This window comes from Ostrea edulis, chromosome 6 (genome assembly GCF_947568905.1).
Source record: "Ostrea edulis chromosome 6, xbOstEdul1.1, whole genome shotgun sequence".
Lineage (NCBI taxonomy): Eukaryota > Metazoa > Mollusca > Bivalvia > Ostreida > Ostreidae > Ostrea > Ostrea edulis.
Window position 1 is genome coordinate 30,121,427 of NC_079169.1, and position 27,666 is coordinate 30,149,092.

At 36.1% G+C, this 27,666-nt stretch overlaps 1 protein-coding gene across 3 annotated transcripts in view; it reads right to left on the reverse strand.

Annotated features, from left to right (window-relative positions):
- LOC125646363 (dual 3',5'-cyclic-AMP and -GMP phosphodiesterase 11A-like) overlaps positions 1-23,317 on the reverse strand; it is an 81,921-nt gene extending 58,604 nt beyond the window's left edge. Inside the window, exon 1 of one of the 3 annotated variants that reach the window (XM_048872607.2) lies at positions 21,898-23,317. In XM_048872607.2, coding sequence (XP_048728564.2) covers positions 21,898-22,716 — 819 coding nt within the window. In that variant the 5' untranslated portion in view covers positions 22,717-23,317. The remainder of the gene's footprint in view (positions 1-21,897) is intronic. The other 2 variants (XM_048872606.2, XM_048872608.2) reach the window with 2 other exon arrangements.
- Between the last annotated feature and the right edge of the window lie 4,349 nt (positions 23,318-27,666).

Sequence of the window (27,666 nt, forward strand, 5' to 3'; positions counted from 1 at the left end):
TTTGTTCAAATTCATTTCGAATATATTTGGGGTAAATAAAATTTAGATTTTATGGTCACTAAATGACTTGGTCCTGAGGGGTGGAGTCAAAATCTTTAAAATGTTGCAATTAAAAAAATATTCTTCTGTATCTAGGATGGGGTTCAATGCCACTGGATCAGGGGATCTGTATCTAGGGAGGGTTTTATGACCTTGGGTCAGAGTGTCTGTATCTAGGGTGGGTTTTATGACCTTGGGTCAAAGGGTCTGTATTTAGGATAGGTTTTATGACCCATGGGTCAGAAATTCTGCATCTAGGGTGGGTTTTATTACCACTGAGACAGGAGGTCTAAATTGAGGGTGAGTGTGTTAAAACGCATTATTTCTTTAGATATATTTTTAACCCTCGGACCGGTCTCTGTAGCCTAGAGGTTTGGGCGCTCCCGTTACTATTGGGAAGTCTCCTTCGACTTTGATGAAATATTCAGAATAAGTTTGATTTGCGTAGTTCTTCCGTTTGTTTTTAGATTTTGATAAGCCTTGAGAGTACCGCTTAACGATGTTCTGTATTGTGAGAGTGTACAAAGTTCATTGTCGCCTAGTTCAGCATTAAGGTAAACTTTCAGACTTCATATTGCCATGACGTATTAAGTACATAGAAATATTTTATTTCATTAATAGATGTGTTTAAAAAAAATCATCGACAAGCTACCCCCCTCCCCCAATCACATAAATGTGTTTGTAACAATAGTGATTTGTATTGAGGGCCCCCATAGTAAGATTTTACCAGTTATGGGAATCATCACAGATATCTGAATTTTAATCAATACTGTACATGTAGATATGAATAGAAAAAAACCTCTATCAATATCTATAAATACATCAGGTGTGCAACAACATTTGATTCATTCTTCGATTCGGCTCCGATTTCATTATCAAATTCGCTGAAACCAACCTGTATTTTCCGACACGCTTAAGGTATTCAATGTACATTGTATAACGAAAGGATACTGAACAATTTTGAAGGATTTAGATGAAAATAAATGTTTATAGCGAAATAATTTAATTCTTATTGTATCCTTGTCTCTGATTGGTCAAATTCAAATTGAGGAATGCAGGTTATTTTTGAATAACCTGGTTTGGTATGGGGACACACCCTCTTGACAACCAAATACCGGAACTATTTTTTCTCTCTCTCTAAATTTACATCGTAGCACTGTTTGGGCCTTCTATGCAATAGAAAGCCAACGTGTGCAATAAGATACGGTTTAATACACAGATTGTTTTCTCGTTGTCAAGTAAAACCTAGAAAATTAACTTGTACGCAAATTACTCTTGTAGAACATCTTTCTCTGTATTATGATCGAAAAATAGATTAAAACAAAGATACTATATTCGAATTAATGATTTACCAAGTAAAACATTGCCATGTTCATTTTGAAATACATTTCTCACTGGGGAAAGGGGGATTGCTTCATCCGCCTTTCAACAAAGCAAAAAAAAAAACGATACGTCGCATCAATCGTAACTACTCAGCTATTTCCGTAACCGGAAAAAGACGAGCGCGTGATCCGATTGACGTCACATATCAGATGACGTTAGTCATAGGAGATGCTTACTCCTCCTAGGCACCTGATCCCACCTCTGGTGTGTCCAAGGGTCCGTGTTTGCCCAACTATCTATTTTGTATTGCTTGTAGGAGTTATGAGATTGATCACTGTTCGTTATCTTCACCTTTCATTGACATTGGATCGCGATTTGTCACTTGCTTATAATTTCTTGTGTCGAATTCACTATTAGCGATAACGTTGCATGCAAAGGGAAGTCTTCATGTAGTAGAAATTTTCATAGTCAAAAGCCGTAAATTATTGCATTTCTTGATATTTGATTACTTATTTCGAGTAGGCCTAAACAATACAATTTCCCGTATTTTCTCTGTCGTAGCCTAGCTGAGCGATTTCAAAGTCGATCTTTAAAGGGCAGCGAAATATGCATTGCATGCATAGCCTACACATATTTTCTGTCATGACAAACTTCAAACTTCACGTTCAATAGGCCTAATTACGTTTACAATATTTTGATAAATAGGCCCCGTAGAACTAAGATGGCTGCCTTCACAGCCTAGACACGCCGTCGTGGTTGCTAAGTGAATCATTGCGCGCCTCATAATTTTCAGAATTTATATACATTTTGATAAACGAAAGTTGTCTTTTACATTAAATCATAAGGAATGACTTTAATTCTGGGGCATATTATACGAGTATAATCTGGTTTGGATCAGTTTACGCTGTTTAAAGCGTAAACTGAACCAAACCAGGTTATACTCGTATAATGTGCCCCAGGATTAAAGTCATTCTTTGAGTAGTTATGAAAGTGAAGTAGATGAAATTCACATGACTGGTAAATGATTATAAGATAATTTTTTTTTTTTTTTTTTTTTTTTTTTTTTTTGCACTTGAGACTTTTTAGCTAACCTGAGCCGAAGGTTCAAGTGAGCATTTCTGATCAAAATTTGTCCGTTGTCTGTCGTCGTCATCGTAAACTTTTCACATTTTCATCTTCTTCTCCAGAGCCACTGCGTCAATTTCAACCAAACTTGGCAAAAAGCATCCTTGGGTAAAGGGCTTTCAAGTTTGTTTAAATGAAGGGCCATGCCCCTTTCAAAGGATAGATAATTTTAAAAAATGCAAAAATAGGGTGGGGGTCATTTAAAATCTTCTCAAGAACCACTGGGCCAGAGGAGCTGAAATTTACATGAAAGCCTTCTGACATAATGCAGATTCAAGTTTGTTCAAATCACAACCCCCGGGAGTAGGTTGGGACCACAATAGGGGATCAAAGTTTTACATGGGAATAAATAAAGAAAATCTTTAAAAATCTTTTTCTTAAGAGCCCCATGGGCCAGAAAAGCTGATATTTACATGAAAGCTTTCTGAAAGAGTGCAGATTCACGTTTGTTAAAACCATGGCCCCTGGGGTAAGATGGGGCCACCATAGGGGATCAAAATTTTACATGCTAATATATAAAGAAAATCTTTAGATATGGGCCAAGGTGACTCAAGTGAGCGATGTGGTCCATGGACCTTTCTTTTAAAGAATTATCTGCCCTTTATGAAAATAAGAAAAATCTAATTTTCTAAAAATGTGCATGGTAGATGATTAATTTTATATCATATTTTCATAAAGAGGAAGTGTATGTAACTTTCTACCAAGAGATGTGTATGAAAATATAATTTTTATTAAAATATTTTAATAGAACATGCTCTTCCCATAAACTTCAATGTTAAATTCTAGGTGAAATAAGTTAAGCAGAAAACAAACTTTTGAAAATCCCTATGGTGGTTTATTTTTATTTGATGAACCCTTCAAAGTGATACCATGATTACGAAAATCCCACCATCCATTTCCTAGATATGAAATGTGGTCGTTATACATTGAATACCTTAAGCTCAGAAATGATTTCCCTTCTCATCCGGCGCTTCAGAAGTTTAAACTTCCTCGTAGCAGTTCCAAAACGGATATATTATTATAACGATATCTTGAATAATCTGACTCTACCAGATTAATCAAATTTACGTAAAATTATTAACATATGATATTAATTGTGATGAGAAAAAATAAAGAGATTTTATTTGCGTGTTGTTTGTTTTGATTCTGAATTAATAAATATATTAAATCAACTAGCTCTTGTGCAGTTATGGTTTCCCTTCTATAACATTATTTGGTGCGGAGATGTGATTTCGTGACGGTCACAGCATGGTGGTCGGGTCTTGCGTTCGGCAAATTCCGGTATCCTACATTGGAATCGGCCGAGGTGATCCGATTGCGGGCCTTAGTCAAACGTAACTACTTGGCTATTTCCGTAACCGCAAATGAACATCGTATGTGGATCGACGACATCAGAGTATGTTGCCATGTGTACACAAATGTAACTATGGCGTCACAGTCGTACGTTACAATATGAAACGCGAGCTTTCAAATACATCTAAGATATCATACATAAGGTATTCTACCAATATCAATTTCCACTTATATGTTTATGTATTAGAGTGAATAAGACGTTAATGATACCAAAACTTAATTTGTGGTGAAAATCGAAATAGCACATTATACAGTGATTCGGTTCTGGCCTTTTAACCTCATCCACAGGCGCGCTTCCGGCGACGAAATGCTTCGATTTCATGCAATCCTTGCCCCGATCCACGTCCGAGTCTTCTTACCGGTTACGGAAAAGGACGAGCGCGTGATCCGATTGAACCTTGGTGGCAATCAGAACTCCTCGAATGTCTCACGCACTATGTTGAGTGTGCGAAACATTCGAGGAGTTCAGATTGGCCTTGGTAGGAATGTTAAAAATATCGTTAAAGTAGGGTACCTGTAAAGTGCGAAACGAAACGAAATCTACCGAAACGAAACGAACCCCACCGAAACGAAACGAAACCTACCGAAACGAAACGAAACAGATTGTATAATCGAACTCTTTTAATTATAATAATTTAAAATGGTATCTTAGGCTCCTATGAAAGTTACCACATATAAATAAAATTCGCCTCCCCTTTGATGTTGGCTTTCGGCTTGACTGATACAAAGTTTTAAAAGTTGGAATGGGGGGGGGGGGGGGGGGGGGTGAGTGAGCACAAAGTACATATCCGAAGTTGATTAAATACCATGTGCAATTAGTTTCGGATCCATTTTCAAAACGGAGGGTTACAGTCTCAGAGGTCTGGGGAAATACACTAAACGAGGTGTGGGGTCGCCGGTGTTGGATCCGCGTTTTGGCATAGATACATTGTTTGAAGAAGCTGGTGTCTGAGAAAGTTGAAAGCAGGAAGAGCTCTTTTCTCTTATTTTATCTCTAACTGCTGAGGTGCGAGTACTTTCAATTATGGAAAAAATTAAATAGTATACCATATTATATGAATAAAATTCGGTAAGATATATATACATGTATTATCAAAAATTATTATTGATATGTAGTGAGTCTAAAGATAACTCTATGTACATTTGGGGTGTTGCTAAGACGGGGAATTGAAAACGGGACGGAAAACGGATTTTTTAAAAATGCAATAATATCAGGAGGAGGTCAGCATTTTGTAAAATCTAAAGGCTTATGAACAAGGGAAGCAGAAATTACAAAGAGAACGGGAGAACATACTCAGAATACACCGTTTGATATACTACATACAAATACACAATATCCACATGTATACATAGATTTGTCTTTAGAGCAAAAAATAATGAAACATGTATTTATGCCCAAACGCGGATCCAACGCCAACGAGCCCATCCCTCGTTTAGTGTGTTTCCCCAGACCTCTGACCTGTGGGACTGTAACCCTCCGTTCTGAAATTTATGGATCCGAAACATGGTATTTAATCAACTTCGGATATGTACTTTGTGTTTACTCACCCCCCCCCCTTCCAACTTTTAAAACTTTGTATCAGTCAAACCGAAAGCCTACATCAAAGGGGGGGGGGGCAAATTTTATTTATATGTGGTAACTTTCACAGGGGCCTAGATACCATTTTTAATTATCATAATTTAAAAAGTTCGGTTATACAATTTGTTTCGTTTCGTTTCGGTAGGTTTCGTTTCGTTTGGTAGATTTCATTTTGTTTCGGTAGATTTCGTTTCATTTCGTTTCGATTTCGTTTCGCACTTTACAGGTACCCGTTAAAGTACATGTATGTATGTTGATTAAAATTTAGATACCCGTGGAATCATCAGTTGATAATTCATTCTCTTTTTAATTTGCCACTGCCTGTCTATCCTTGATACACTTCTATAAAATACGAACAAGATCATACACTGCGCGATATCATGAAACGTGGAAGAATCGAGAAATTGTAAATGGTATGAATATTTCATTCCGTAGGTTACATGTCAGTAGTCCCAAAGGATTTCAGCAAACAAGGCCAAATTGCCCCCAGGAATTCGTGGTGACGGTATTATTCTTTTAATTCTTTCAAATCATCGCTTTACATATAATAATGACCTGTCATGTGTACGTTGTCTATGTACGCTCAATATACTGTACATACGTATCTTTATAAAAAGACACCATGAGTTCAACGAACACAATGTCTCGTTTTGAGAGTGCATGGGGTGAATGACAACATTCTTTAGATAACATAACTGTCAATGTGGGGTCCCGTGAAAAAACGTTCGTTCAATAAATCAATAAAAATAAAAGTTTCATTTCTTTTCATATATTTAAGTTATCAAGAATGTCTTTGAAATTACCCTCTCACTTGAGTATATTCACGAGATGCAACAAATTGACGCTGGCCGTTAGGTCTGCGTTGCGGCGATAGGACAGAGTGAACTTTAAAAAAATTGAATGAGCACTGGACATTATTGTAATTAAACGTGGCACTGTGCATCATTGTTATGCTCATGATTTTAATTTTATGGTAGTGTTATGTTTTGATTTTAATTTTACGGGACATTGTAGGATATTATTATACTTTGATTTTTTAAAATTTATTCGATGGCAGTAAACAAAAACAAAAAAAATGACAAAATGATAATTCTTATTTTCAGTTGTTAAATATATTTTAATCGATGTGGTTACGATATCGACAAAATTGAATCGATATCACATTGATATCAAACCATACGAGTTCAAACAGTTGGTTGCTATGATTGATTAATTTAGCATTTAAACAGTAATTTTCAATCACGGAATTTCTCTAGCTGTCAATATCGACGACATCGAATCGATATCGATTTACAGTCGTTTAACATATGCTCGTTATCGCCTGTCTTTCTGTGTGTTTAGTACTTCTGTATATATAGGTGTAAGTTTCCCTTGCTGTCGATATCGTATCGATTAATGGTAGTTTAGCTGATGGTCGTTATTGCCCGTGTTATATAATCGTCCTGTTGTCCATATGGACGGTATCATCGCATCACTCAGTCTTGTGGTATTCATTCACTTCAATTACATTGTGCCAAAACGGCGTAAAACCGTAATCAATCAATTACATGACACGGTCGATATCGATACGATATCGACATGATACTGTCGACATTGCAGTCAGTTGTGCATAAGACATGTATAACTTTCAATTAAAAAGGCATATATGATCACATTAGATATCGATATGAGTATTAATTAAGATGTTGTCGATATCAACATCGCACTAGGTCTTGGACATGCGTTAAAAAGCATACCCGGAAATGGTTTACACATTCCGTGTCAAACATTCCAGCGACAAAAAATACTGCATGCACATGACTCTTTTGACATTGACCTACATACGAGATTTATTTCCTGCAATGGAAATGATTATGTGAGAAAAAAATCATTACACAGTGTGTAATGGATTCGTAAATTGGGTTCCAGTGGCGGATTCCAGATGTGTTAAAGGGTGGCAATAGGCTGGGGGCTCCAGGGGTTTTGAGGCTTTTTAGTTTACTTTTATGTGTTTTCTAGCTATACTTTATACATAATAAAATCAATAATTGATTTGTTTGTCTACTTGTTTGTATGTGCAATGTCAAATATTAAATCTATGCTGTTCTACTAATTTTTTTTTTTGGTCACAAACATGGAGGACCTTGGCTCTCCGCCTTGTCTGAATCCGCCACTAGGTTTGTAACTAATAATAGCACAGCTGCTTTAGAGAAGCATTTGGTTATTTTAACATTAAATCATGAAAAGTTTATTAAATCACATTCCTTCGAGAATAATTATTTCAAAATAGTTTTGAATTAAGCAAGAGTGCGTCGGTATGAAAATTGATAGATGAAAGTTTTACCGGCTAATTTTACTTAGCGCCATGGGCAGTAGCTCTGAATATTCCATTTACAGTTGAGCACATACTTGGTATCAAATTGTATTTAAAATCTAAAATTCTTTGAAGCATCGTATATCAGTTTTTCGTTTTCAGAGGGGAAAAAAGACGATACACTTTTTCATTATATTTGTGTCACTCCTTTTTATCCCTCCAGGTCTGCCCTAATTCTTCCGTTGAAGCTGTCTCTATGTAAATACATTATGAGATCTTAAAACAAGATTTTCGTTCGCAATTTGAATCCTTAAAGAGCAGTATCGTGTAAATCAACAATTACATAAGATTTCTTTCTTTCCTTTTTCTTTATTACATATCAATGTGAAATAGATTATAACAGTTTTCTGACTAAGTATTCATTCCTGAAGAAAATGGAGAGAAGGAAAATACCAGGTTTAAGAGACTAAGCATAGATATTCGTTGATACATGTAACAGACTGGGGTTTTCTTATCATTCATATTCTTTGATTCTTTTGGCTTAACTATTATAACGTGAGGAATATCATCAAATATTAGGAGATTGGTGATTTCAATATTAATTTCAAAGACAACTGGAGCAAACGACACGATTTATATAGCATCAAAAATAGTAAACTAACACAGCTCTTTTGGGGTAGGTAAGGGGCCTTTGATGTGTGATCAAATGCAGGTGGGTTTTTTTTAAAAAGTCGCTTGATGTTTGTATTTTATGCTGTGTTTAATTATAAATGACGTTTGGGAACGAGCGTTTAGAGATACACGCAGCAGACAACACATCCATAGACTTCGTCAGAGGCTTATCTTGTGCTCTTTTGTAAGTAGTGGTTTTTCATCAAAACATGGAAGAAAATGTCAACTTACTTTAAAAAGCAATATGTTCAGACATGTTGTTTTTAACGAAAACTATTTTGTGGGAACCCTCATTCTAAATTACTCACAATGTAATCCATTACATAAACATCCGAATATCAAATTTACAATAACAACAAATCGATGCTTTCCCCGGACCACCACCCGCCGGCAAGACTAGTTGATCATGAAGATAAAAAACCGTCTGGATTTCTGAAAGGTACTGAACATGTCTGCTCAGCAATCTGATGTTCTGTATTATAGCCTTATTCGGAGGCACGCAACTTCAATTAGTACACGAATCTAAGGAAATGTCTCCTAGTGCATTTATGCATGTTGCAACTTCGGCCGTCGTCAATGGATATTTCTGGGGAATATTTTCTCTGAAGTTTAAAATTTGAAATTTTCATCAATGTCAAAAAGTTCAGATACTTACATTTATGACATTTATAAATAAAGCAAAGGGTACCAGGTATTCTGAAATACATGAAGATAACTACATACATGTATTACGAGGGTGAGTCAGTAAGTAACCAGCCTATCCCATTTCTGATTGACCAAGACGGTCACGATTTTCATGCCTTGTTTCAATACATGTTTTATACCTGGGTAAAAAAATGCACGCGTATCGAGTCATTATTTGATAAGATAGTGAATGTCAAACATGGCTAGTGATGCAAAGGCATGCTTTTCATCTAAAGTTGAGTACCGTGCTATAATTCGGTACTTGTATTTAAAAGGTAAAACAGGCAAGGGAATACACGGCGAGTTAGCTTATGTTTATGGGTCTTCTGCGCCATCTTATGCTGAGGTTAAATTCTGGGATGGGGAATTCAAACGGGTAGAACGTCTTTAGAAGATGAAGCCAGGTCTGGACGCCCACTGGATGCCACCGACGAAGTGTGTAAGAAAGTTCGGGATCTGGTATACTCTGATAGGCGAATTCAGGTGGAAGAAATAGCGGAGGCATTAGGTATTTCATATGGTAGCGTTTCAACAATCTTACATCATCGTTTAGGTATGCGCAAGTTAACAGCCCGTTGGGTCCCCAAATCTTTTAATGATGAGCAAATGGCAACTAGAGCATTAGTATGTAGCGCCTTTTTTGAAGCGTTTTAGGTTAAAAGATGATTTTCTTTTTCGACTGGTGACTGTAGACGAGACTTGGGTTCATTATCATGAGCCAGAGAATAAAGCTCATAGTCGTCAGTGGGTAGGGCCTGGGTCCCCGAGGCCAAAGAAGTTCAAGACGCAACCATCTGCTGGCAAGGTGATGACCACAGTATTTTGGTACGCAAAATGCGTTTTTATGTTGGACTTTTTATCCAAGAGAAGTACAATAACTGAAGTGTACTATGCAAAGTTGCTAGACCAGTTGAGAACCGCCATCCATGAAAAACGTCGAGGTAAACTCTCTAAAGGTGTTTTGCTGCAACAGGACAACGCGGGAGTCCACACTTGCAAGTTACAATGGATGCCATAGAGCGAAAAGGTATGAATTAATACCACATTCTGCCTATTCGCCTGACCTAGCTCCTAGCGACTTCTTCCTATTCCCAAGCTTGAAAAGGGATATCCGTGGACGTCATTTCCGGTCTGACGAAGAAGTCATGACGGCAGTTGAAAAGTGGGTCAATGTAAAGGACCCTGGCTTTTTCAGTTCTGGGCTGATGGCACTTGAACACCGTTGGTCTAAGTGCATCACACTAGAGGGAATTACATCGAAAAAGAAGAGGTGGATCTCAACCGGAAATAAGTTAGGCTGGTTACTTATTGACTCGGCCTCGTACGTATATTATGCAGAACATTTACATTAATTTGTTGACTACGAACGAGGGCAACATACGTATATGTTATACACCTTATTTTTTCCTATATACAACTAATACGATTTAGAACCAATATTTCAACTGTAAAACCAACTCTCACACTCGTGGTCTATGGACCAGTTTACGAACTGTTGACCAGGCAATAGTCTGTCCTATTTCTATTGGCTATTCAAGTCACGTTATTCTCGGCCTGCTGCTTGGTTTATATAATGGCGATCGAGGTTCACTGACATGACTGATAATGAAATACATAATTTATCATGTATTCTCATTGTTACCTCTTCAACAAAAATGGAAAACGGAAATATTCATATCTAGTGATCAGTCATCCAAAAAATTGTTTTGTTAAACACCACTTTCATTCCGAGCACAAGTACTCTGAAGTTGAAATAAAAAAAAAATATGCTGGAGTTCCTCAATGACAATATCTTCGTAGTCTTTGGTGATCAGGTCTTCCAACAGTCTGTTGGAATTCCCATGGGCACGAATTGTGCTCCTTTGTTAGATGACTTGTTATTATATTCTTATGAAGCAGAATTTATTACAAACTTTCTACGAGAGAAGAAAAAAATCTGCCTTTCAATATATTTACACATCAACGACATTTTATCTATTAACAATAATAATTTTCATTCATATGTCGATTCCATATGAACTCGAAATAAAAGACACCACTGAGTCGCACATTTCTGCTTCATACGTAGATATTTTATTGAAAGTAGATATTAAAGACAAACTAACAACTCAGCTTTATGACAAACTGATGATTTCAGCTTCTCCGTCGTCAACTTTCCATATTTATGTAGCAAAGTTTCATTATCACCTGCATATGGTGTTTATATCTCTCAACTGATTCGATACGCAAGAGCTTGTTCCACGTATGATAAGTTTTTCGATCGAGGCAGGTTGCTGACGAACAAGTAGATGGTGCAGGGTTATCAACAGTTTCGTTTAAAGTCAGCATTTCGCAAATTCTATAGTCGCTATAACGATCTAGTTTGCAAATACAACCTATCATTTGGTAGACTGTTGTCTGGTGTGTTTCATGCCATTGTTAGGTCGTTCTTGGGACGCTGCTTGTGACTACTGATAGCTCCGTTTACCTGATCGGGATGTGGGGCTCACGGCGGGTGTAACCAATCGGTGGGGATGCTTGCGCCTCCTAGGCACATTATCCCACCTCTGGTGTATCCGGGGGTCCGTGTTTGCCCAACTCGCTATTTTGTATTGCTTATGGGAGTTGTGAGATTGATCACTGTTCGTTATCTTCACCTTTCATTAGATGAAACACAGAGCAGAGACACAAAAATGTAAATCATTGCTAATCAATTAGGAAATTGAATATGTTTTCTTTTGAATTAGTGGATACGTTTAAAAAATACACACAATCACATTGTCTTGATTAAAGTTCAAAGTCAACAAACCATGTGCATCTAGTAAAAACAACCTTAAAAATGAAGGTGTATATAGACTTTAGACTTTGTTCTCGGACAACAGCGGATTTGTCTGACCCGAGAACGGATCTGTTCTGCAGTGCTTGCTACCTTCATCACGCGATTAAACAACAAAGTAAGCATTTTATTGTTTAATCCAAACACCAATTTTGTGACGTCATATATGATTTTGATAATAAGAATCAGTTTCGTAACAAAAACTTCTTACCATTTCAGCAGGAAATAACTGAATTTCAATTAAATTGTAGAATGTATAAATGACTGTTGTCACATCAAATACTTCATTCTTTTGAAAAACAATTTGACCAAATTTATAAATGAAAAACAGACTCATAATCTTTCAATTATGATTCGATTTATCTAGGATTCAAAATAGTAAATTTCTATGTCACTTCTACGCACTGTCGGCTGAAATTTTCATTCGTGTTAAAGGTTTCTTTACTTGGACCACTCAGCAAATTGTGTTAATAGTCGTATGCGAAAATTCATATCGTTTCCCTCCCGTGTGAAGTGAATGTATTGATAAGACCTTCGAGCACTTAAACAATTATTTAAGCTGATAGTGTTGTTCTTCACGAAATAGTTTGATTTGTTGATTGTAATCAATACAAGAATCCTCATACATCTAGTCTGACAATTGAAACAGGTCCAATATATCAGAGTTACACGTGAAGAGGAAGCAAAGCTATTGAAAAGTAACTCATTTGAAGACGAACTTAATACAACCACGCGATGGTGTTGGCCAGGCAGTAAAAACATAACCATGTTCCTTCGATCGGAATTACTGTGCTCAATGAATGATTCTGATGTGCAAATTATTTCATTTTTGTTTTCCGTGAGTGAGGAACGGCATCAAATCAGGAAAAGCTTTTTCTCTCGTTGTTTCTTCACTCCGGCGCAGTTTTACTAAAATGTTATGAAACATCTGAGACGATTCTGATTGGTTCTTTTTAAGTTTTCAATCTTCCAACTTTTCCCTCGTGTATTTCATTTTTACAGATCATCGACAATACTTGAGTCTATTACGTATAAATGAGTTGACATCAACTGAAGAAAAGACGTTTACTTAAAAAAAAAAAGCCACCCCACAAGTGTATAATAGGAGAGAAGGGTCTCTTTCGTAACAGTTTTTTCTCAAACTCTCTTTCCTTATTTTTTTTATATTTATTTTCAAGAGACACTCGGTAACACCAATGTCTCTTGAAAATTTAAAAAAATAAGTAACTTACATTGAGAGAAAAAACACCTGCTACTAACTCTCACTCGTTGTGCAACCTGTATGTATTTGAAATATTGTATACAAGTGTCTTAACAACATACGCATTTGATTCTCTGAGTAAAATATCAAAAAGCGTGTTTTAATATAACTCTGAAATATGATTTATATGATATCATGTAGAATTTTTGCACTTGGGTTTTTAATGGCGTCCATGTTGAATTCAAATGTAAATGTATTTGAGAGGAGTCCATCTTTTTCTTTTCGAAAGCCTAATTATTTGGAAATTATTTAAACAGTTATACTTTCAACTGATCTAAATATCTATTTTCAATTCTACTCAAATTGATTACTTCTTTATATACCATTAAAGTGTTGTTGGATAGGTTACAAATATCGCATATCAGGTCATGTTGCTGTTGGATAGGTTACAAATATCGCATATCAGGTCATGTTGCTGTTGGATAGGTTACAAATATCGCATATCAGGTCATGTTGCTGTTGGATAGGTTACAAATATCGCATATCGGGTCATGTTGCTGTTGGATAGGGTACAGATATCGCATATCAGGTCATGTTGCTGTTGGATAGGGTACAGATATCGCATATCAGGTCATGTTGCTGTTGGATAGGTTACAAATATCGCATATCGGGTCATGTTGCTGTTGGATAGGGTACAGATATCGCATATCAGGTCATGTTGCTGTTGGATAAGGTATATATATCGCATATCAGGTCATGTTGCTGTTGGATAGGGTACAGATATCGCATATCAGGTCATGTTGCTGTTGGATAGGGTACAGATATCGCATATCAGGTCATGTTGCTGTTGGATAGGGTACATATATCGCATATCAGGTCATGTTGCTGTTGGATAGGGTACAGATATCGCATATCAGGTCATGTTGCTGTTGGATAGGTTACAAATATCGCATATCGGGTCATGTTGCTGTTGGATAGGGTACAGATATCGCATATCAGGTCATGTTGCTGTTGGATAGGTTACAAATATCGCATATCGGGTCATGTTGCTGTTGGATAGGTTACAAATATCGCATATCGGGTCATGTTGCTGTTGGATAGGGTACAGATATCGCATATCAGGTCATGTTGCTGTTGGATAGGTTACAAATATCGCATATCGGGTCATGTTGCTGTTGGATAGGGTACAGATATCGCATATCAGGTCATGTTGCTGTTGGATAGGGTATATATATCGCATATCAGGTCATGTTGCTGTTGGATAGGGTACAGATATCGCATATCAGGTCATGTTGCTGTTGGATAGGGTACAGATATCGCATATCAGGTCATGTTGCTGTTGGATAGGGTACAGATATCGCATATCAGGTCATGTTGCTGTTGGATAGGGTACAGATATCGCATATCAGGTCATGTTGACGTACTGGATATGTTGGTTTTTTCGGCGGATGAGAAAAGATTCGACAAAATTGAAAGCGCTCAAATTTCTATCAATATACTAGTAAATCGTACAATTGTTAAATGAAACTGCGCTAAAAATTAAAGCGTTGAAATTTCAAACTAGATAAAACTCGTCATATATTCTCCACGCCAAAATTACCTGATAAACGATAGGAAAACTTTATAATGTTGCCATATTTCTGCTCGCGTGCTGGTGTTGTTCCGTATATAAATAGTAAACTCAGGTGGATATTGCAATTGGTTGTCGTCCGTCATCGTGCGTTAAAAATTGAACATTTTTAACTTCTTGATAACTACAATTCCTATTCATTTCAAATTTGGAATGAAGCATCTTTAGGACAAGGGGACATGAATTGTGAATTTCATGACCCCTGCATCATCCTCCCCCCTTGGGCCTTAGGGGCGGAATAAAAACTGTCAAAAATTGACACAATTTCAAAAACATTCTTCTCTACAACCACAAATGTGATGTAGCACAGGACCAAAATTGTAACTTTCAGGATCCCCGGGGTAGGGGTTCTAACCTCAGGACAGGGCTAAACTTAGGATATAGTGTTTGTGTAAAACACTTAAATAGCATCTTCTTTAGTGCTATTGATACTAAATTGAAACTAAATGGATATTTAGAAAGAGCAGGTAGTCCTTTACTAAAATTGTAAATTTGATGATCCCAGGGATAGGGATTTTGGTATCAGGGTGGGGCCAAAAGGGTCACTTATTAAATGTGTGAACAATAGAAATTTTTAACTTTTTGATAATAACTATTCTAATTCTATTCAAATTTGCTATGAAGCATCTTTGGGACAAGGGGAACATAAATTGTAAATTCCAGGACTCCTGCACACCTGTGGTCCTAAGGGCGGGGCAAAAACTGCCCAAAAATTGACAAATTTTCAAAAATATTCTTCTCTAGAACCGCGCATGTGTAGGAAAAACTAAATGCACAATGATGTAGAACGGGAATACCTCTACCAAAATTGTAACTTTCATGATCTTCGGGGTAGGGGTTCTGGCCCCTGGGCGGGACCAAACTTACTATATAGTGTTTATGTGTAAAACACTTAAATAGCATCTTCCTTAGTGCTATTGATACTAAATTGAAACTAAATGGAAGAAGGAGAATTATAATAACGATTTGAAGGCTTCTTTAAGTTTGCTGTAACTGTATAAAATCTAAATTCATACTTAAGAATAGCAGAAAAGGATGTACAAAATGGGAAATTTTACAACCCAGGGTTTTTACTCTAGGATGGATCCAAATTAGTAATCTTTTAATGTTAATACATATATTTTATTATGTAAAGCCTTTCATCAGTGTATGCACTTTTGAGGGTATTGAAGATTTTAGAGTTCTTGTTTTATACTGTTGCTTAGCATTAGAATTTAGCTTAGACATTCAGAACAGGAATTTTTTTTCTAGATTTTATAGCCCTTGGGAGTAGTGATACTTTTCACTAATACTCAGGTGGGTCCTATGGGTCCTGTGGGTCTCTTGTTTCAATTTGGATTTTTTTTCAAAATGGAGGGGCACAATATCTATGAGAAAACAAGAATTGAAACAAACAATTTGATATGCATGTAAAGTTTCACAGACAGATACATTACGTAATAAGCTTTCCTGAATTAACTTCCGGTTAGTAGCATCGAACTATGGAACATGATATGGTATGTTAACAGTTTTGCTGGGAAGTTAGAGAAAAGGCAAGATTTAGTACATTCCCAAATGAAGAATATTATTATCACAGGCAATTAAATCGCCTAGGTTCGAATTTACTATTAAAGAGTAAAGGTATAGAACTCTAAATATAGGGTACCCAAGTTCGCCGATGTAAAAACAATAAACCAAATAGTATAAAATCTACATTACTACCAAAGTTCATCCAGTAATTCCTTATACTTCCCAAGATATGCTGAAATGAATTAAGAAAAATACCAATTATTTTTTGGTCGAATGTTAGCTGGGCCCTGGCACTATACCACTAAACAGAATGTTTGAGCATTGCAACGAGCTATTACATAGAATGTGAAGCATTCAATATCATTTCTAAGTTGAAATTCTTACCTCGATTCATAAACTGCTCCAAGTGACTAAAATTGTAAATCCGTGTGCACTTTCACTTGTCACAGCCATTTCGACTGGAGCAACTAACTACACAAATTAACACTATTATTTTAAATCGTCTCAAACTCGTGTTAATGTGGTTTCGATATAGATAGACATAATAAGTCATTTGTATCTTTATAAAAACTTGTTATTAGCATAATTTATGTATCGAGGCAGGCTACTGACAAACAAGTTGATGATGCAAGGGTTTCAACAGTCCCGCTTAAAGTCAGCATTTCGCAAATTCTAAAGTTGTTATAACGATCTAGTTTGCCAATACAACCTATCATTGGGTCAAATGCTGTCTGATGTGTTTCATACCATCAGGGTTAGGGTTACATACATCTACGCTATGTAAAATTTTGTTCGATGTCAAGAAACATTATAGAAGCAACCAACAGCTTGTTATTCATTCTACCAGGGAAAAACTACATGTAAATTGAAATTATTGAAAAGTTTAATTATAACATCGTATTACCAACTTACTGTCAGTTTAACATTCAATGCTGACATTGGCTGAACAAGATGGATACGATTCTTTTTACAAATGGCTATGCGATGTACAAAGCAATTTCTGGGCGCCATAATATTACTATGGCTAAGCATTTTTTCATAGACTAAATCAAATTCACATTGACCAGTATAAGAAAAACTAACTGCACTGAGACAACTCGATAATTGCCCTACGTTCACCATTTGAAATATCGAACCCGGACTTAAGTCAAATCCGGTCGTAAAGTACAAGTAAAATGTATTTGATGCCTTCGTCTGATTACATACCTATGTCAGCAAACGAAGAGACCGCAAAAACCGAGGTCCCGTGTCGCAGCAGGTGATCTCTCCCTGCTCAAAGGCCTTAAGCGCCGACCATAGGCCTAAATTTTGCAGTCCTTCACCAGCAATGGTGACGTCTCCATATGAATGAAATATTCTTGAGAGGGACGTTAAACAATGTACAATCAATCAATCAATCAATGATGTCTGCACATTATTGAAGTAAAATAATTTTACGTTTTGTGGAATGTTTCTAGCAATTTATGTAACGTTTGAACCCCTATTTTAGGCCCCCCCCCAATCCGCCGTTACCCCAAGGATGTTTAAACAAACTTGAATCTACAATATGTCGCGAAGCTCTCATTTAAGTTTCATCTTTTCTGGCCTAGAGGTTTTGAAGAAGATGGTGAAAGAGTGAAAAGGTTTTTTTTTGTTTTTTGTTTTTTGTTTGTTTTTTGTTTTTGTTTTTTTTGTTTTTTTTTTTGTTTTTTTAACATAATGACGGACAAAAACAGAGAGCAATATTAATAGGTCACCTGAGTGACTCAGGTGACTTTTAAGATTAAGGATATGTGTAATAAATATATAGGTATGTGTAATAAATTTTTCGTTTTGGAAATTGAAATCTCACGAAGCAAAAACTCGCAATCTAAGTGTAATATCATAATGGGGAAAAAACAGGGGGACTCAAATACACGACGTATGGATTTCAAAACGGCAAAGAATGTATTAAAATCAATGGAGAACTTCTGTTTAAAAAATTATTAACAATCCTTGAAGGAAAATATTCCCAGAAGACAATTTTTATCTAGAAACTAATTTGCAATTAGATCTTTCTGTTTACCGTCGTTTCTAAGAGATCTAGAATGACGGAGGTCCTCAACTGTTTACAGTCAGAACATCTATCTCCCTGATAAGGTATTCTATAAAGTGTCCTCCTCACTCCACCCTGACGCATTAAAACACAATGCTGCATCGTTTTAAAAGTTGTTCTATTCCATATAGCATGATGTAATAGTCCAATATTACCCATGTTTAAGCGAGAAAAAAAAAATAATTTCATTACTGTTCTTACAGCCATAACTTTAGATATACTGCATTATAACACTGAATTTCACTTACTCCATAAATCGTTAGACGGTGATTGGTAATTGTATCTAGACTTAATGATATGATAACCAGTTCTTCCTCAGAAATCAAATATGTCTTTGTTAAGCGTGACACGTTCGTATGTATTGTGGTTTTGTTTTCATGCATGCTTCTGCCATCATACTCCCTTAATTCAAAACAAATGAAAAAGGATGTCCTTCCCGTACAGTGATCATCACGTCTTGTTTAGAGGCAAATTATGTTAGGATATTCCATTTCGTAGACCTCTAGACATATTGGAGTAAGCCGCGAGATTGGTCGATTTTTATGCGTTTTGACTTCATCTAGTGGAGGGTTATAAACTGCATTAAACCATGTCAGATTTGAATACTGTCCCACTGAGAACTAGCCATGATTCACGAGAAATTCAATTTTAAACAGTGACTCTCTGATACTCCTGTTAATTTCTGTCCCAGCCATCTTCCATTAGCCGATATCATCGGACATGATTCCCTGTGCATTATGGGGAGAGTGGAATTGACACAAAACAGTTTCATCTTACTTTTCGGCACTGTAGGGATGCTTTTTTAATTAACAAACTCAAGGGAAATATGTCGAAAGGTATATATTGCCCCCCCCCCCCTCACGCTCCCATTGGTACCCTGACTTTTCGTGCCCACCTTATTTAGTCTCTCACTTTCAATTCCTTACCCCTTTTGGAATTGCTTTTTCACAAATCGCTTATCCTCTCTAAAAAAAAAAATTTGGGCCATATGTATTTCCTACATATCTCGATCTTCAAACTGTTCAGATTTCTGGTAATCAATCTCTGTCGCTTTCCTGACTAAAAATACGAGAGGATGGACCTTTGATGTACATAACATGTATATTGTCCTTGTTATCAAAGAATTAAGGATGTAAGCTACACCAGAGAAATTTGATAATGATTGAAAAATGGAGGATATGTACAACAATACTTTGAAATTGAAAACTTTCAAAAAATGCTTTTTTAGTAGAAACCAATCTGAGAATAATTAAAATCCCCTGCTGGACTCGAACCCGCAATCTACAGTTCAGTAGTCAATTGTGCCAACTTACTGTGCTACTCAGCTAGGCGAGAATTTTTCTAATGAATAGACAAATATTGCTGATATTTATATTTTCATCAATGTTTTGAAAGGAAGTCAGACATTATGATGATGTAGAGTACATCCTTAAAAAAACAATTCGATCAAACGTTACATATCTTTTGAGAGTTTAAATTCTTATAAGATTTATTTATACTATCCCTTTTATACCTACCTTATGTCTTCCCCCTAAACATCTCCAGGAGTCTAATACTTATCTACATTTGATTTATTTTTCCCAACAAAATTACTGATGGTAATGCCGTCTTTACAACATACAACGCATGCAAATAGAACGCCGAATTACTTTCATAATAAATGACGATAATTGATGAATAAAAGTTCATGAATGAAATTTGATCGAACTTTCGTTCAGGTTTTATGTGTTGAGCTTCTTATCTTAATGTTAGCATTTTCCTTTTAAAGGTAATATCGTAAGATTAAAGGAAAGGCCACTTGCGTAACAGTTCTTTCCTTTCTTCTTTTCCAATTATGTCTGTACCGCGTGAGGTTGCTGTCTGCTGTCACTGTGTTGAAGATCGGCTTATAGAACACAGACGAAGCTGTCCCGGGGCAACGCTGGTGACCTATGCTTATCCCTTAAATACACGTACTATACCTCATTATCTTCTGAATATGCCACGCATAAGTACTGATTTAGAACTCGGTGTAATATTTGTGATGGCTACCAGAATATCATTTTATAAAGATGACAGGAAAGGAACACGAGGAGCAAAATAAATCATAGTATTAATATATTTACTTGTAGAAAAACGTTCGAAGGTATCATCATATTATTCCGATTCCACGCAGTTTTGAAGTCACCGTTTTTTGTCCATACAGTGAACATACCGAAAATTAACTTGCAGCGAAAATAACGTCGTGTATAGTATCTTAGAACAAGTAGAGAATTCTTGTCTCGAACGTTCGTCAGCAATATGTAACACCAATGACCGCATTCCTTTACATGTAATTGGTCTGTCTTAACGACGTAGTATCTTCCATTTCCTGTTGTACTTCATAATTTAATCAATTTCTTTTCGTGCAGAAACTCATTTGTTTTGATATAAATTACGAAGTCAAGTTCCATAGAACAGTGTTTTGTGATGAAATATGCAACATTCGTTTAATAGCGAAACAAGTCACCGGCTCGGTAAATTACTGATGTACTCCTAAATATGATGCACGTCCTAACATCTACATCACTTTTACCGAATCTGCCATTTCAAACTTTTTATCAAATGTCTTATAAATATATATACAGTTCTTGGTTTTTTTTAAATTGTGTTCATACCTGGAAAATCCCATGCTGCAGATGTAACTTTTATGAACTTTGCATTATGTGTCATTAAATTACCCAATTGTCTTTATCAGCTAAACTTCCATCCCGATGTATTCGCTTGCTAGGCATGTATAATGGAAATATGCACACAAAAAAACCCAAGGTCTTCGCTAAGATAATCACTCTACACCACAATGTATGCCTTGCTATTTATTTTTGAAAAGATTAATGATGTCATCCAAAAGTGCAATTATAGTAATATGACTTTTGGATATGTTAACAACTGTTAAGAAACCTACAGTAACTGTAATGTAATAATCATTAAGATAACAGTATAGCCTCTTCACAATCTGTACAGGTCCTGTAAAGTTTTCCTTTGTAAGCAATTTTCCGGTTTAGTTATTATGAGATGGGTTGTTATTAGTGTACAACACAAAACTTTGAACATGATAAAAGAGATTGTCTTTTGTGTTAAAATGGATTTCTCAATTCTCCGAGGAACCTCTCTCTGACCAGATCCACCAACCGGCGTTTAAATGTTTTAGTCGATATCATAAAGCCTTGTTCAAGGACGTTGCAATCATGTTAATAAATATTACAACAGCAGTACAGTTTTTAATATGCTTCAATAATTTTCGTCGAAATCGACAGTTACGAAATTTTATGAAATAATGTGTCTCTAATATTGCCGACAGACATATAATTGGGCTGTTTTTTCTGGCCCACTCTGGATTTCTGCGATTGATAACATGTCGAGCTGAGTCCACGCTGTATCAACACACAGTTCAGACTAACTAAGTCATTAAGTTCTCCTGAAACTCCCCATGGTATAAATCATAAACATTTGTTCAATTCCACTGATACGTCACTCAAATTATGTCTACAGGCAAATCAAACTGTTACACAAATACCTCATGGCTTGTACACCAATGGTTTGGGTTTTGTATAAATTTTTATAATTGAAAAGTAAGCTTACCTTACTGGCGTCCCTTAGAGAGATTGTTTCCCCTGTCTCCGCAACGTGACCAATTATTCCCTTTCCCCAGGGCACGGTTATACTTCCATCCCCCATGGAAGTGGGGAGAATATGTGCTCCCGCGTGAAGATCAAACAGCTTGGACACCAGGGACGGTTTTCCTGTCCCTCGACCCTCCACCACAAAAACGGACCCTGCATCCCCATCAACCAAAACGCTTACATTGGCCACAATTTTCTGGCTCAGCGACCTTAAATCCAAATCATTTGAGATATCTTTTACAATTTCTAAGAAAAATTCTCTCTCATTTTTCAGGCGTAGGTCCCTCTTGATATCTATGTCCTTGCTAGGGTATCTCGGTAAGCGCACACGTGACTGGATCAGAATGCTAAGCATATTGACAGAGTTCGGTGGAAGTGATCGGAACATCCTCATTTCCTTCAAACTGTTCCTTCGGGATTCGGTGGTTGCTTCCGCAGAACACATGGTTGGCTCACAAGTCCGAAAAATGTTTTTTCTTTTAGACTTTGCAAAGTCCTGTCTCAAGTACTTCTTTGAATTTGTCCTGCAATGTCTGCTATCAAAGAAAACATCGTTCTTGTCATTGGGCGAAGAGGGGCTGCTCGTGTCTGCGGATAAGGATCCCCTCTTGGGCTGGTATGTGGATTGTTCAGTGGCCGGAGAGTAACCGTGGATTAACAACCACTTATTCACCATAGCAATATCTGCCTTCCTCAGGAAAATATCTACAAATGCGTCCTTATTGGATTCGAACCAGTCTTCAACAACAGGCTGTGTTAATTGTGTCATATTTAACATTCACCTTATTACACTGCCTTACAAACAATAAAATAACAGCTTGAAATTAGCTATGATCCATTTAATGGATGAATAGAAAGCTAAACAACATTTGAAATATTGGACAGGTTGATGGATTATGCAGAATGGTATCACATTTACACTTCATAAGTTATAAACTACAAACACTTCTCGCAATGTCAACAATGTTAATCCTCGATAAACATTCCGGTATTTGTGTAGACAGAGGGTTCTTTGCAGGATGGGATGAGCGACGTCTTCACCTGTTGAATTGATCACTGAATTTGTTCATTAATTCCAATCGACTGCAGGCCTTGTCACCGTATCAATGCTTCCTTTCCGATGCTATGCTGGTGTTCATCCATTGAACATCGCGGCGCACACTGATAAGGTTTGGCGCGCGCTTGATCACTGATTGACAAATAATGTGACTTGGAGACAAAATGTTCATTTTCATGTCACGTGACTGGTCCAGATCAATATATAAGCTGGAATTAATTTCACAAGAGGTCGACGAGGCTTTAATTTATCATATTTGTTGCATTTGATGACAGACAATTGTGTAACGGCACAACATCTGCTTCCAATACGAGGTCAATGATAAAATGTCCATTTCTAACAATAGGTTGATAATAGATTTTGGTATCATAAAGCTATAAAATATCGTAATATCATGTTATCATCGTTCATATATCAAAAGTAACATGATAAATCAATATTTACATATGAATTGATTTTGTGTTCAAAATGAATATAAATACGTCAAAATGGATTATTTCATTGCATGTCGCTAATCCACAACTAAATAGAGAATAGATCAAACTTCATCGAACTGTAAGAATTCGAAGTCTCAAAAGAAACGTTTGAAACATATTTTTATTGCAATCAAAATAATTCAGTTTTTGATAACTTTGAATTTAGTGAGCTTACTCGAGGAAGTAAAGGTTATCTTAACTGAGAAAGGGATGCGATTGAATTGATACAATTATTCGTAACTACACAAATTGTCGTAATGAATTAATTGTTCTATCTGAATCTGTTATATCGTATCCACTATATAGCGATACGTGCACGCCGAGACTGACTGCGATTTTTTAAGTTGTTTTTTTTTTTAAATAGATAAATCATAAAAATAAAGAATAAATAAATTGATACTGAAAATAGAATGTTTCGGTACACGTACCGTCCTCCTGTCAGTAGGTCAGAAAGCACAGCACAAATCGCTTTGTAATTCATCAATATTTCATTCGGAGTAATTATTGACTGATTAACGTTCACACGCGTCCCATACTACGGCATTTAATTACAAAATTTAGAATAGTTGTAACGATCAATGAAGCAATCAAATTTTTTTTCCAAAATGAATGTTACAAATATCACAGGATTCATTGAGAAATGTCCTTAATATATGTTTTAAAAACATGTCTTAAGACCAATATATTTTTCTTTTAAAAATATATAAGATAGAATGTTATCTCCAGTAAAATTTCGTAAATTTGTGTGCTTGTTTTACGTCGCTTCCAAAACTTTTCATTCATATCAAAACGCCACTTATCATATAAGATCAGAAGTTTTTTTTTATCGTGCCAACTCTTGCCGTGACACGTGACCTCTGTTTTAAGTATGTGTACATCACCCAAAAGACCCGCAACTCTCGCCTCTAGACGTTTGGCGATGGAGCAGTCTACAAAATACGGGGCCAGATGACCATATTAGAACTTCTCTCCTCCGCCGCGCTTTAGAATTATTCGGTAAATGATTGTGAGTGAACTACACAGCTCGTGGTGAGAGATATAAATCACTTCTACTTCAAACAAGAACACATCAAGTTCAGCACGCAGGTGTATAGGAACCTTTTGATGTGCTACACTGGTCATGACGAGGCACGTTTTGTGATTTCATCATGTTTCAATAATGGTAAGATGTAGAGTATACAAAGTTATATTCATTTAAAAAAAATGTTTTATGAAAGTGTAGGAATACCTTTTAACATTCTCTGTCATAATATATTTACATGTATCAATGTTTTGCTGTTTATCGATGAAAAATACTGCTATGTTTCATATAGAGCTACATGTAATATAGATTGATAAATAAGGGATCTTATGTAGAGCTATGTGTACTATAGATTGATAAGTTAGGGATCTTATGTAGAGCTACGTGTAATACAGATTTGATAGGTAAGGGATCTTATGTAGAGTTATGTGTACTATAGATTGATAAGTTAGGGATCTTATGTAGAGCTATGTGTAATATAGATTGATAAGTAAGGGATCTTATGTAGAGTTATGTGTAATATAGATTGATAAATAAGGGATCTTATGTAGAGTTATGTGTAATATAGATTGATAAGTAAGGGATCTTATGTAGAGCTATGTGTAATATAGATTGATAAGTAAGGGATCTTATGTAGAGGTATGTGTAATATAGATTGATAAATAAGGGATCTTATGTAGAGCTACGTGTAATATAGATTTGATAGGTAAGGGATCTTATGTAGAGCTATGTGTAATATAGATTGATAAGTAAGGGATCTTATGTAGAGTTATGTGTAATATAGATTGATAAGTAAGGGATCTTATGTAGAGCTATGTGTAATATAGATTGATAAGTAAGGGATCTTATGTAGAGTTATGTGTAATATAGATTGATAAGTAAGGGATCTTATGTAGAGCTATGTGTAATATAGATTGATAAGTAAGGGATCTTGTGTAGAGGTATGTGTAATATAGATCGATAAGTAAGGGATACAAGACGAAGATGGTCTATTATGTCAGATACGGGACGGGCACGAGCCGCGTAGCGGCGAGTGATCAGTCCCGTATCTGACACAATTGACCATCGGAGTCTTGTATCTTACTTAAAACATTGTTCTATCTAAAAACAAATGGATTTAAAGGCAAAAAACCCACGTACAAATATACATTGGTATAGACAGATATATTTACACCTTTCGTTTCTGATTTGTTTTTAATATTTAATATATTAGGAATTCATAAACTTTAATGGCACACAAGGTCAACTCTTGTCTTTAATTAAAAAAAAACCTGTTAGCTCATCATTTCAATTGTCATAATACGATACTCCTCAAAACAGGGTTTTGTTCTTCATGGAAAGCAATTCGAATGCTTCTATTGTCTGAAGACTGTACTCAACAAAACTGGTTTTCTTTTTTGGGTGAATGAGGCTACGTAAAGGGTGTTCGGAAAGAATCTTTTAGAAAAAACAAAACATTGGTTTCCCACATTCCTTTCTGGGAACCCTGATATGATACTGACACGTAGGCCTATAACTGGTATAAAAACAGAAGCCGCAGCCCTCTTTTAGCATTTAGTCCGGGTGCCTTGAAGAAATGGATTCAGATGATTGAAAAGTACATGAGTTTGCGGTAAGATTATTCATTATTTCTACAGATTCTGCTAAATATATTAACAATTTTTTTGCACATTTATTTTGCTTGTTTCATTTTTGTTGTATACAAATTTCTTTTTAATCATTTGTAGCCCCAGAAGTGGAAAATGCAATGCATTTTATCTCAGATCAAAAATCGCTCCTAAGGGGAATGTATGGCACGACGTCCCAGTCGGGGTACATCAACTGCAATAGATTGGGGCCAAAATGTTAAAGAGGCAGGATTACAAATCTCTCTTCGGGCTACTGCCGCTACACGCCTATATGCTGCGGGTGTTGACGGGCAACTTATAGCGGGAAAAAGTGGTTACAGGTCATCTGTGATTCGCAACTACAAACGCACCTCCGAGGAACAATTACAGAGTGTAAGTGATTTGATTCAGAAACTGTCCAGTGTCCCCGCCGGAGCCGAAGAAAGTGAAGCTCAATGAAAGTGTTTCCTATGGATCAGAAAAAGAAATAAACATCACTGCCGGGGATGTAACAGTGAATTGGTGATTTTAATGTGCATGTGTTTAAATGAATGATTGTGACATGGATTTATAACTGTGGTACCTAAACGATTTCATATACGGTAAAATCGGATTATACATGAAACACTCATTTCGTATAATTTACTGGAATATTTCACGCCTTGAATATTGTATTTGATGTATAATAAATGTTTTCTCGCACAACGAAGAGTGGTCTTTGTTCCTGGTTTTTACTGTCAGTCCAGTATTTCTCATAATATTGGCCTGCTCTTAATAATACTGGACTATGTTCAGTACAGTATGAAAAATAAAGTACTGTCATGACAAAGAACTGACGTCACAACAATGTTTTAAGTAAGGGATCTTATGTAGAGCTATGTGTAATACAGATTGATAAGTTAAGGATCTTATGTAGAGGTATGTGTAATATAGATTGATAAATAAGGGATCTTATGTAGAGCTATGTGTAATATAGATTGATAAGTTAGGGATCTTATGTAGAGGTATGTGTAATATAGATTGATAAGTAAGGGATCTTGTGAAGGGCTACATTTAATATAGATTGATAAGTAAGGGATCTTGTGAAGGGCTACATTTAATATAGATTGATAAGTAAGGGATCTTGTGAAGGGCTACATTTAATATAGATTAATAAGTAAGGGATCTTTTAACTGGACATAGAAACCTATACAAAAGATGTTCAATTACAAGATACAAATAAAATTCGCCGATCATAAAAATGAACCCGTGTTCCAATTGCTTTATATACAGCTTTATAACGACAACAAATAGTGAATTCAATTTAACTACATTTTGAAAAAAATGTTCATCCATTGATTTGTTATGGTAAAAACCAAGATATCAGATAGATCATTATGGTAAAGAAAAACTTTACTATGAGAATAATCAATGCAGCGAAGTTTGGTAAATATTTTGATGATTTTGTTCTTAATTCAATAGGATGACATACATAGTTCAGCACCCTGGAACAACCCGTGCCGCCACGATGTGATGAGTTAACTCTTCCCCGTGCCGCCACGATGTGATGAGTTAACTATTCCCCGTG